This window comes from Benincasa hispida, chromosome 6 (assembly GCF_027475165.1).
Source record: "Benincasa hispida cultivar pf3 chromosome 6, pf3_genome.v1.1, whole genome shotgun sequence".
Classification (NCBI taxonomy): Eukaryota; Viridiplantae; Streptophyta; class Magnoliopsida; order Cucurbitales; family Cucurbitaceae; genus Benincasa; species Benincasa hispida.
In genome coordinates, this window is record NC_143483.1 from 13,268,527 (window position 1) to 13,281,194 (window position 12,668).

Consider the following 12,668-nt stretch of genomic DNA (forward strand, 5'->3'; position numbering starts at 1 on the left):
AATTAGAGTTCTAACACGATATTCATTTCAATCACGATTTTTTTTAATCAATCATTATTCTTCTAAATCAATAGTCGATCAACTAGTGATTAAAAATGAAAATCGTATTAGGATCCAACAATTTCGTGAGGGGTGAGACATGATAAAATCTCTTTCGTCTTCTTCTCCTACAAGCACCTAGATCCGACGATGTTTCATTACGAGGCTGACACCAAAGAGCGAGGAAGAAGAGGGGTGAGCGAGATGAGTGTACTCCTAAGAAAAGAGAGAGAAGAGAACGATCTATGAGACAGGAAATGGAGATAGAGAAGAGCAAGAGAGAGGGGAGGGTTTAAGGCGAGCTAGAATTAGTCATTCCACGTGCGCGCAAAAAATTTATTTGATAATTTTACCTCTCTCTCTCTCTATATATATATATATATATCATCTTTGAAATTGCGTTATTCAACGTTAAAACCACTAAAATTGGATCATCTGTATAAAAATCTCAATTTAGAAATTGAATTGTTACACAATTTGAGGTGGCATTTCTTGTAGTATTATATGATTATATGATGTGATTCGTGGGCGAAAAAAAAGAGAGAGAGAGGAAGGGCAAAGGGGGAAATGGCCATGATCAGAATGAACGCTAAACCCTGCAGCCTGCAATCGCAAAACCCTTTCCGGTCGGCGGTGGTAACTGATTGATCCATCATCATCTCTTTCCTTAATTCATTCATCGATGTTAGCTGCTACTCGAAGACTCTGTTTCAGTAGGGTTTCCACTCTCCTATCCAATCGCTACAAGTATCTTCTCTATCTCTCTCTCGATTCCTTTTGGTTCCTAGGTAAACTAATTTTGTTCTTGTTTCCCATGTTGCGGTTTCTATGATACAGTTTCCAATCTTTTGCTTTAGTTTCAGGCGTTTCTGTGGCAGTCATTCAACTATCAATTCATTTTTATCTATGAATTTCGCTTATTTCAGTTTTCTAGCGTTTCTTTTTACTTGTTGAGAAATTTATACATTTCTTTTACTTTATTTGTACTGATCTTCTCATGTACTTAGCAACCAATTGGATGAATACGAACAGTTGTGATAAGATTGTGTTTTTCTTTTCTTATGCGTGCAGCAATGTCATATCATTAACTGATTTTCATTCAGAGGTTGCTTCATGCAATGTGGCTCATAGAAGTATTCATGGTGAATATATACTGCCTTCGACATCTAAGGTTGTTGGTCCTTTCAATGGGTCGTTCCGTTGTATGTCAACATCGAAGGGAAGGAGTATGCGAAGTAAGGTGGAGAGAAGAATGAGGAAGGAGTCTGGTAAAACCTTAAGGGAGATCCGAAGAGCTAAGAAAATAAAGAAAAAGTTGATGACAGAGGAAGAACGCCTCCTTTACAACCTCAAAAGAGTATGCTATTTACTAGTTATAATCCATGTTACTGATTTTGATGAAACGTATATGTTTTACATGTGTTTTAATTCTAAATCATACTTGTGATTGAAGAGGTTTATTTTTTAATTATACCATTCTTTCTGGGAAATCTGAACTTAATTTACATCTGATGTTCAATTTAAGTTCAATGCACTATACTGCTGACCTTGTTTTAAAAGATAACATAATTCTACGCCTATTAGTTTTATTGTGTAATGATATCCAACACACCATCCACACATGCGTGCACATGGAATTTAAATTTGATCGATTAATTTGAACACATTTGTCACATATCTTTCACAGGCCAAGAAGAAAGTAGCATTACTTTTGCAACAACTCAAGAAGTATGAGCTACCAGAGTTGCCACCCCCTCGTCATGACCCTGAGCTCTTGACCCCTGAACAGCTTCAAGCTTATAAAAAAATAGGCTTTAGAAATAAAAATTACGTCCCCGTTGGAGTTCGTGGAGTGTTTGGAGGAGTGGTCCAGAATATGCATCTCCACTGGAAGTTTCATGAGACGGTACAAGTGTGTTGTGATAATTTCCCCAAAGAAAAAATCAAGGAAATGGCAAGCATGCTTGCAAGACTTAGCGGTGGAATTGTAGTGAATATACATGATGTAAAAACAATCATCATGTTTCGTGGAAGAAACTATCGTCAACCTAAAAATTTGATACCGATCAACACGCTTACTAAGAGAAAGGTGCGCATGCTTGATCACAGTGCTTATTCTTTCAGTTTCTTTGTCATATTTTTACTCGAACTTTTTTCTGGGTTTTGTATTTTTGTGGTTTATAAATGGAGAAATAACCCCCTTCCCTCGTATTGAGACAGTACTATGAGTGATTTACATCAAATACAACAACTTGAAATGCATTCCTCTATGCTGGAATAGTGTATCTTCCTGGCCTAAAATTGAAATAGGATTAGGATGGAGCATCTTCTACTAGATAGCTAGTAAGCATCAGATGGAAGAAGTATGTTAGGTGGATAGAATGTTGGAGTAACTACGTTTTGTACAGGATGGGACTTGGAATTTAGAGAATAATTCTGGAAAGAAATAAACTTTTGTTCTCTGAAAGATGAACTTTTTCTTCAATAATTTTCTGGTAATCTTCATTATACAATCTTTTGAAAAATTTGATTTTAGTTGGCTATGCCAACTATGTTAGTTAAAAGTGACTAACAGGATTTAATTGAATGAATGATGTAGAGGTACATCCATTAAATGATGACATGTTCGCAATTTTTTATTGATAGCTTGTCAAAGAGAAGAATAGATTATTTGATAGAATAAATGCCACGAGTTTGACATACGATCTCTCTGTTTTTTTTTTTTCTTACTCTTCCTTCTGTCTTTTGAAAAACTTACTTGGATTCTTTTGGATGCTCCTTAATTTAATTTTGTTGGAGTCTGTCTTCGTTTGATTTCACTTTCACTCTTATCTTCTTCTTTGTAATGAACAATTTAAAAGGAAAGACTTCTCAATTACTCAAGTTTCCAATATATCTGAGAATGGAGGTTTTCTCTCCATATGAGGAAAACATAAGAAAACATTTTGGACCAAAATCAAACTTTTTAAAAATAAGGGGAATTTTGAACTTAATCTGAAACGGAGGGAATGAAAATCAAAATTACTATAGGAGAAAAAAGGAAGGGCTAGAAAACAGTAGAATGACAGTTGTTTGTTGTTCTATGTAGGCATTATTCAAGGCCAGATTTGAACAAGCTCTCGACTCTCAGAAGCTAAACATAAAGAAGATAGAGCAAGAGCTTAGGCGTAAGGGTATAAACCCGGAGGATCCAGTTGCTATGGCCAGCATACAGAGAGTAGCTTCAACATTTTTTAACGCCATTGACAAAAACGAAGGTACCCCATATGTCTTCTACGGTGATAAGCAGACAGTAACAGAGACCAAGACCAAGACTAAGACTAACATGGAAGAAGTGGAATCTAATAGTGACAGTGACCAGGAAGAGTTAGACCGATTCATAGCTGAGATCGAGGACGCAGCAGACCGAGATTGGGTTGCTGAGGAAGCGGCAGAGAAAGAAGAGCTTAGCCAAATTAGGTATAGGAATAGAGAAGAACATGGTGGGAGATTCAGAAAATCTGATATGCGTACAAATAACAATTCCGACGACGAGATGGATAAGCCAAGAGTTTGGAGGCAGAGAGATAGTAAGCAAAGAATGTACGATAGTGAAGAGGAAGATGGTGATCATGAAAACAAGGAGGAATGGGATTCTGATGATGACCAGAATGCTAATAATAGTTATACGGATGATTCTGATGGAGCTCATGGGATCGTCGAGGTGACTCAAAGAACTGGAGGGAGGCATGATTTGGCCAAAAATAAAAGTTTTGAGAGAAATGTGAGCCCTTTGTAAGAAAAAGGATGGATAAAGAAGCTTCTGAGCCTGAAAACATGCTCAGTGATCTTGAAAGTGCTATGTGGCAATCAGATGAGGAGGAAGAAGATGACATGAATGTTTCAAGGTACATGAATCATGATTACAAGCGCAATGACGACGATTTGCATCACATCAAGAAAGATCGGAACAGTAGGGTCAATGACTATGACAGTAGCTTCGACAAACTTGATGATGCATATGATAGGTTTAAACATGCAGATACTAAACAAAAGCAGGATAGAATGAGCAAATCCAAAAATAGTTGCAACTTTGTCTCAAAAGATGCTGATTTAGGAAAAGCAATGTGGGATTCAGATGATGAAGACAAATCAGGGACATCGAGACCCCAGAGATACGATTATCAGAGTGGTAGTGAGGAAGACGAAAGGAGATAAATAAACAGTCAACTATGCAATTTACGGGAAAGAAGCAATGGCTGAAAACTTGGTGCAACAATCATCTTCAGTTGCTTCAATGCACTATCTGATTGTTTGTGAGAGGATAGGCAGGGAGAGGCCAATTTTTGGTAAGTTTGCTGACAGGTACCCCATAAAACAAACTATTCATCTGTACCTTAAATATAATTCATTTATATTTACCGCGTTTGTTTATCACTGTTCAGTTTAAACATGTTTGTTTTTTATGATTTTGATGGTAGCCCCAAAAAAATGTTGCTTCAACGTCCAAAGCTTAGCGCCATGGTACTAGTGCTAGTAAAATTCTACCTTTTGCAAGAGAAGAGGATGTGAAAAATAGTCATAGATAGAGCTGAGGAAGGTAGAGAGGTAGGGGTGGTAATCGGTTCGGTTTTGTCGATTTTGGGGCCAATAAAGAACCAAACCAAATCAATGGTTTTTCAAAGAAGGGATCCAAGCCTAAATCAATGGATTGATTTTTAGTTGGTTTGGTTTATTATCGGTTTGGTTCTCGATTTTTGAAAATTATTTTATAATGAATAGAATATTAGGTATCACTATTATTTTAACTCTCCTTACTTTTTCCCCAACCTTAAAAAGAACTCAAGTTAAATGATTTAAATTAGAGCTCAATATCCAAAAATAGAGATTAGCTCCACTAAAATTGTCCTCACCAAAGACAACATTCTCCACCCAACATGAAAGGGGTTAGGTCAACTCTTCTCTCTTCCCACACAAACATAAGATTCTTCCTCCAAGATAAATTTTCTTTTCCAAATAACTCTACACACTTCAAATTTATATTAAATTTAAAGATAATATATCATTTTCAATTCAGGTCGAATTTAAATTCATAGGATAAAAAAGTAGGGTAAATATCAATTTTCACATCGAAACTAATAATTATATCAATTTAAATTCTAAACTTTTATAATTATATTAAGGGTAATTACAATGGACAATACATTTATGAATAACAATTAAATGTATAGCAATTTTGCTAAAGAGTTGCAAATGTAACAAAATCTATCGATGATAGACTCTATTGCTGATAGACATAAGTGATAATCTCTATCGTTGAATGACTTCTATTAGTGATATGGTCTATTATGAATAGATTTTGAGACTTGGTTCAAGTTTTGCTATATTTTCAAATTATTTTGTATTGTACTATATTTGTTAATACTTTGGGCTTGATTGCTATATTTACAACAACCCTTTGTATCAACTTTCATTAAGATTTAATTTAAAAAATATCGTGCAAAACTTATAATTGTTTCAATTAAACTTCTAAACTGTGATAAGTAGATTAATTTAGATCATTTATTAAGATTACATTTGAAGACCATCTGTGCATCTAATTCTTACACGTGTGTAGACTTCTTCAAATGTCGGATTAGTAAAATGGATGATTATTAATGATGAACGAACAATTATTAAATAAAATCTTAATAGAGAGTCTAAGTTGATTAGTTTGTAAAGTTTAGGGGTTTTAATTGACAAAATTATAAGTCTCACACGATATTTATCCATAAATGTAATGGAATGATGTAAATTGATAGAATTATAAAAATTTAGAGTTAAAATTGATGTAATTCATGAAATTTAAGGGTGTAACTATGAATAAATATTTTCCCTAAAAAGTAGAATAGACCTTGACTATTTATGTTTGTGATTCTATTCTATTAATATCATCATGTTTATGTAAATCAATGATTATTACATAGAATGATACAATAATAATAATCAAAGTCATGGTTTGAATTTATATTTGTCACTATTTTAAAACATATGATTCATGATATGTTTAGAAAATGGGTTGTCCACTTAAAGTCTACACATTTTAATATATATATAGAGAGAGAGAGTGGAAGTCATAAATTGGGTTTTAAAGTGGGGAGGTTAAAGATAGTTGATCAAAACCCACCTTTTTTAGTGAATGGTGACAAAGAATTTGGAAATGAAGTTGCAGAAGTTGAGAAGAAGAAAAGGAAGGAAGATGAATTTAGGTTTGAGAATTAAAACCAATGAAAAAGCATTTTACAACTATTGATGGTAAGAGGTTGTTGAAAAGGTCATTGGGATAACTTGTAAAAGACAATAGGCTTTTCATTTTTTTTTTTTTTTTTTTTTTTTGAGCAAAGTCAATATTTAGCTATTTATCCACGACTTTAGACATGTATGATATTATAAAAAAAATAAATAAATAAAAGAAATCGATGACATAGAATTCATACCATTGAACTTTATAAAGAAAATATAATCTCTTAACGAGTTGAGTTAAGCACTTAAGCTCAAGTTTATGTTAATAAAATATTTGTTCTTAGTTTATATTAGCTGCTTCCATTTTGTTATGAAATTGACAAACAAACTAGAAAGTAAAAAAACGTAACAATAGAGAAATCTACACATAGATTTATGTGATTCACTAACAACATGGTAACTACATCTACAGATATAAGGAGAGAGTAGTTTATTATTTGAGAGAAAATATCAAATTGCAGATCTAGAAATGCCAATAGAGTTAAAAAGTTTATATAGTGTACTCTTTTAAACCAAATCGTAAATAACATAAATATCAATTCGTAAATAACATAAATACGAATACAACTTAGGTTATAGGGCATTACCTCTAGACCCCCACTAGGAGAGCATCGTCCCTAGACCCTGATTCACTTACTGTGCTTGGTCGTTTGGAGTGTCAGATAACATATTCAAGATATTTCAACCCGATGTTTATACCGATATCGATATTTCAATTTTATGGATATATCAACAGAATAACGATATCGAAGATATTTCTGTAAATTTGAATTTTGTAAAATTTATTTAGATTAATAATTAAGTTATTAGTTAAATATTATAATTAAATTTATCTTCACTCATCAGCTTAAGCTTTTAAGCCAATTGGTGATGTAAGATGGTATTAGAGTAGGTTGTTCAGGATGTCCTCTGTTCAAGCCTCTGATACCGTTTTAAATTACCGATTGTCCAAAAAATTTAAATTGATAAGTAAAGCTCTGATACCATAAATTATCGATTGACCAAAAAGCTTAAGCTAATAGATGAAGGTAAATTTGATTATATATAGTCTAACATTATTTTTCTACTCTCAAACTAACTTATAGATATTGTTATTAGTATTCCTGTTCATGTTGGACTAAATAGACGACATTTTTTTATGTTTTACAAGCATTACAAAAGATGTTGGAGATATCCGTAAATATTTAATATTGATATAGAACCTTTTGAACATATCGATGGATATTTTCATCTTTGATTTCAACACTTTTTTTTTCTTTCATTTTGTTCTCGCTAAAATTGATATTAGCTTCCTTACCTGTTTTTCTTTTTAACTTTTTGTTCTCAAATTCCAACTATAAAAATTAAAAATTAAAAACCCAAAATTAAAATTTGAACTTTGGGCACAGAGTAGTCAATTAGGTAAATATCACTTTATTTTAAATGAGCATAAACCTTAAATTCTTTTCTTTAAAGTTAAAAGATTCAAATCCTCGTACTATCATAAGTATGTACTAAAAATTATTCATTTTCTTTGGATAAATTTTTCCGAACAATCCATTATCTCATATGCCATGTCAGATCATCATTTTTATTAATATTATTAAATATAAGTACTCTCTAGAATCACATTTCAATTTTAAATTTGAAAATATATATTTTTTTAATTTAGAAATTAAATGGACAAAATTAGAATGAAACTAGATGATGAAAACTTTTGACCACAAATATACTACTTTATTTTTATATTTAATCTTTTTTAAAAATGGTTCTCATGGAGAAGCATGGCCACTTTCATAAATACTTAATTCTATTGGGGTATGTTTGAAAGTCAATGGCAACTTGTTTTATTTCTGATCAACCTCCACCTGTTTTATTGATTGAGCGTTTATAGTTGTTGGAAAAAATTTTAGTGCTACGTAAATATTAGCTCCATTAATTATTTGACACGACGTTAAATAATTTATTGATTTATTGATTTATTAAATATTTATTGAGTTGATCCCACATAATTCTTAAAAAATTCTTAAGTAGCAAGCAATAAATGGACTAGTTGTTGGATGAATTTTTATCTTTTTAGCCAATGAAAGAATTTATTTCTTTGCTAATTAACTAACTAGTTTATTAATTATTATTATTATTATTATTATTATTATTATTTTGATAATAAGTTGTTGAAGGAATTTATTGGTTTAAGGAAATGTTGAATCTTGAGGATATTAACTCTCTTCTACCTATACTATCTTATTAATGTCCTAGCATATTAATTCTAATTAATTTTGTAATATTTTTTTTTTGATTTTTTTAATTAAAAAATGTTTAAGTCACAAGATATTAAACATCTAATAATAACAGAAGTTATAATGCAAAATTTTGTTCTATTTGAATTGTAAATTAATTTGTCACCACTAGAGAAACATGACACTCTTTTTTATTATTATTTATCAATTAAATTTTATTTAAACTATTGTTATTAAAGTTAAAATTGCACATTTCAGCTATTCTATAATGTTTGGAAATCAATAAATCATCATGTTCAATCATAGATAATACTGTAATGATTTGTTGCAAAAGAGAACATCTTCTATATAATTTAAGATAAATTTGATAATTATTCAATTTATTTACTCCTAATCAACTTTTTAAAAACATTTTTCATATTTTCATAAGAATTTTCCGAACAGGTGAACTCCTTTACCAGAGACTTATGAATATTTATATGATAACGTTAAACATTAAAAAAAATTCTTAGAAATAATTTTAAAAAAACAAACTCCCAAACAAATTACCATTTCTTTATATTAAAAAAAAAAAAAAAAAAAAAAAAAAAAAACAAACCAATCGGGCTGGCCAAAATTTAAACAAATCTTTGTTTTTTTTTTTTTTTCTTTCCAAAAAGATTCTCTTTGTCCCATTCATTAGTTATTATGGCCTGGCCTGTCTGGCTTTTACAAAATGGTCATTTTGAGATATAATAATTGACAAAAGAAATGGTCTCAGTAAGCTTTGGTTTAAAAAATAGTTCTATTGACTTGCTTTAAAAAGCATCAAACCAAACACAGCACAAGAATGAAAGTGTAAACAGATAAAAAGAAGGTTTTTTTTTTTTTTTTTACCATTACTAACTTTAATTCAAGATATTTTTCTTTTTTTTTGGGTGAAATGGAAGATTCTTTTGTGTTTAAAGAAGGGAGTGGTGGGCACCATGATTAATGCTTAGAGGAAGAAATGTCCACATGCTTCCCACTTTCCATGTTTCATTCACAACCTCACAAGAGAGAATTCACAATTTTCACTCTAAACAATGGGTTCAATTCATTAGTTCGATTATCAATCTAAAGACCGATGAATGAACTTAATATAACTGAGTTTTCAAAAGGGATTATTACAAATATAATAATCAAATCTAAAGGATTAATAGATATAACACAATGTAAAACAATTAGCAAATATAGCAAAATTTAGATCCAACTCTTGAAGTCTATGGATGATAGACTATATCATTTATAGGAGTCTATTTGCGATATACTTAATTATTAGCTCTAAAAGTATTACCCAATGCAATTAAGAAGATATTAAACCAACTAAATCGAAGTGGACCAATAATGATAGTTCATATCATTCGACCTGTCGAATCAATTTCAATTTTTAGGTTTCAACTTGTATCCTAAGAGGAACAGGAGAAGAAGAAAAGTAAGCAATTTCAGAAGTCAGGCCCCAAATTCAACATAAAACAGCAAAGAAAGGAGGAGAAAACTGATATCTAAGAAGATTAACTTTTCTTTTCATTGGCAGAAAAACTATTGAGAAAAGAATAAATGAGTACTGTGACAATGTTCTAAGATCAATACAAAGAGATGGTGGAAATTACAGTGTTACCTAAGCAATGCCTATAAGAGAAGCTTGAGAAATTTGATTCAACTTTGAAGAAATATGGTGGTTTGTGCCTAATAAGCCAATAGCAATTACAACCAGTTTCCTCAGTGCAATAATATGGAGTTTGTTTCTGCCCTCAGTTCCTATTTCAGCCTCAACTTCATTGGACACAAACCTTTAACCTCCAGAATAAGGATCTCTTTATGTTCAACATTTACAAAGCCATTTCTATCTTGTTCCTTTCATAATTTAGCCACTTTCTCTTCTGCAGTTACCTGGTAACAAGTATTTGTACTTCTCGGCATTGTTTAGCAGGAATGACGGGAGATGAACGGCTGAGTAAGACTGGGGGATCGGTCCCATCTTCCCAATCATCTCCCGAAACGTGTACTCTTCAGGAAGCATGTCAAATAGATCTGCCCCTTTGCATATTATATCCTGAATTCTGTCAGGGTTCAAGTAATGAGAGAACCTGACTCTATCGTAATGGCTGTATGCTTTCATCTTGAATATGAACTCGCTGATATGGCGGAAGCAAAAGCTACAGTGCCACCCTGAATCCGATAAAATTTCATCGGATTGACGAAAATGAGCGTACCGTGTATTACCATGCTTGTACTGATGGACAGAAGCTCTCCAACTGTTGTCATCTGCATAAAACTCAAAGGAGTACAGGTAGTTCCTCAGTCGCAGGTGGAGAATGGGTGGAATATCGTCGCACCACCTCAAAAGGTTTATCGTGTGAGCACTTGGGATTTCGTCGACATCAGACATGATCAACAAGTCATCATCCTGTATCCCTGCAATCCTAAGAAGCTGATCTAGAGCCAATCTTTGATAAGCCTCTTCAACAAATGGATTCTCTCCTTTCTTAAATCTTCCCCCTATCATCCCATAAGTCAACCGTGGCTCGACAAAGCTAAACTGTTCTCGGTTATCTGCAAAAACCAATGGCTTCACCAAACCAGTGAACGTCGAGTTCGACTCGAGAAGCACAAATTGAGTCACATAAGGATAAAGTTCATTCCATCTGACAGTCAGGATGTCAACCTCATTACTAAACAGAACAGCATCGAAAACTCGCCTTGGTGATTCACGCAATGTCCAACCATGAAGCTTACAGAGAGATTCCATTGATACATTTTCATGATAGTAGTGTGGGATTTCATGAAATGGCTTTGGAGGAGACTCCCATAAAGGTCTAAGGAAATAAGAGATCTTCTGACCATGAAGATATATGAACAATATCAAGAGTGGAACAGCGAGAAACAGAGAAATTAGTGTCTTCAAATCCCACCCTCGAAGAATACATCGAAATCTAGACAAACTAAAAGCACCACGAGGCCCCTGCTACAAACAAAAAAACAAGAAACATTGAAGAACATAATCAACGATCCAACAGATTCAAGCTAAACATTTCATTTCCAGATGCAAATGATAAGTGGGGACGACGGAAAGACGTTAAAAAACGAAAGGATTCTTTAATTAAGCTGAAATTACAACACCTAGAAAAGGAAATTTAGCAATAAATTGAAAAGGACAGCAAAATTTGATTAAATCCCAAATCAATGCACACTTCGAATCAAACTGTTCTGCTCATAAACAGAACAAAAACGAAGAATAACCATCATTGCATACACCATTGCAGATAACTGTACCTTTTTCGCCATTAATGGGTATTTCAATCAAAAGGGTTTAGAAAAAGGAAAGGAAAAAAAAAAACCCACAAATGTTTTGATCCAAAACAACAGATACGAAAAAAAAAACAATAAAAAAAGAGAAAAATAGAGAGGGATTGAAAGCAACAGACTCACCTGGCCACAAACGTCTTCACAGATATCATCGGTCTTCTTAGAACTGTAATACCCATCAGACATGATGAACAAAATAGTGAAAAAAATCACAGAAAATGCCGAAAAGTCCTCAAAATTCTCTCAAAAAATCAGATCCTAGAGACTCGGATCAAAAATCCCAACAAAAGGGCGAAAGCAAAACAAAATTCAGGAAGTATGGGTATAAAATGGGAAATGGGTTTAGTTTAAACGCTCTGTTTCATCGTCAAAATAGCGCAAATTGTAGCCGTTTGTTGCTTTTTTGATGGCCAGCCGCTGTTTCACAAAAGCAACTCTCAATTACAGAATTCCGGAGGAGAGAGAGAGAGAGAGGTCACCAGAGAGATGACTGAAAGAAGGATACAGAAATGGTGCTTAACCTCAAATTTTTATTTATTTATTTTTCTTTTATTTTTATCTCCTGAATTTTCCTTCACTGAATAATCCCAAAAATATAGAAAACTTTTCAACAAAAGGGAATTTCTTGTGTACGCCGTGCTCACACTCTCCTCCCCGTCCTCAACATCTTGATCTCTTTTTCACCGTTGGATTCAAATCAGATGCTGATCCAATGGACGGCCAGCTAAGGGGGTGTTGGCGACCAATTATAGTTCTAGACAACGTATACAAGGAAAGGAACCGTTATGTTTTTTTTTTCCAACTCTATTCCTCCTTTTAAAA

General features: G+C 32.8%; 2 protein-coding genes across 3 annotated transcripts; one reads left to right on the forward strand and one right to left on the reverse strand.

The window, feature by feature from the left end:
- Positions 1–509: 509 nt before the first annotated feature.
- On the forward strand, positions 510–4,469 carry LOC120080331 (RNA-binding CRS1 / YhbY (CRM) domain protein). Its single transcript, XM_039034975.2, is given in 5 exon segments — positions 510–786; positions 1,111–1,396; positions 1,727–2,128; positions 3,128–3,814; positions 3,817–4,469. Coding segments are annotated over 5 exon segments (1,860 nt in total). The 5' UTR covers positions 510–721; the 3' UTR covers positions 4,237–4,469.
- A 5,572-nt stretch (positions 4,470–10,041) lies between these two features.
- On the reverse strand, positions 10,042–12,421 carry LOC120080550 (beta-1,4-N-acetylglucosaminyltransferase family protein). Of its 2 annotated transcripts, none has more exons than XM_039035246.2 (2): positions 11,970–12,421; positions 10,042–11,505 (listed from the first exon to the last, which is right to left on the reverse strand). In XM_039035246.2, the coding sequence occupies exons 1-2, from the start codon at positions 12,030–12,032 to the stop codon at positions 10,405–10,407; spliced, it is 1,164 nt and encodes a 387-aa protein (XP_038891174.2). In that variant the 5' UTR covers positions 12,033–12,421; the 3' UTR covers positions 10,042–10,404. The 2 variants fall into 2 exon arrangements, with proteins under 2 accessions (XP_038891174.2, XP_038891175.2); XM_039035247.2 differs by having other exon boundaries at positions 10,042–11,502; positions 11,970–12,415.
- Between the last annotated feature and the right edge of the window lie 247 nt (positions 12,422–12,668).

Bases quoted from the DNA above. Each gene is read 5' to 3' on its own strand.
- LOC120080550 (XM_039035246.2), bottom strand. From the start codon at position 12,032: ATGTCTGATGGGTATTACAGTTCTAAGAAGACCGATGATATCTGTGAA. The intron at 11,506-11,969 runs GTGAGTCTGTTG...TTTTGTTTGTAG, and splicing joins GTGAAGACGTTTGTGGCCAG to CAGGGGCCTCGTGGTGCTTT.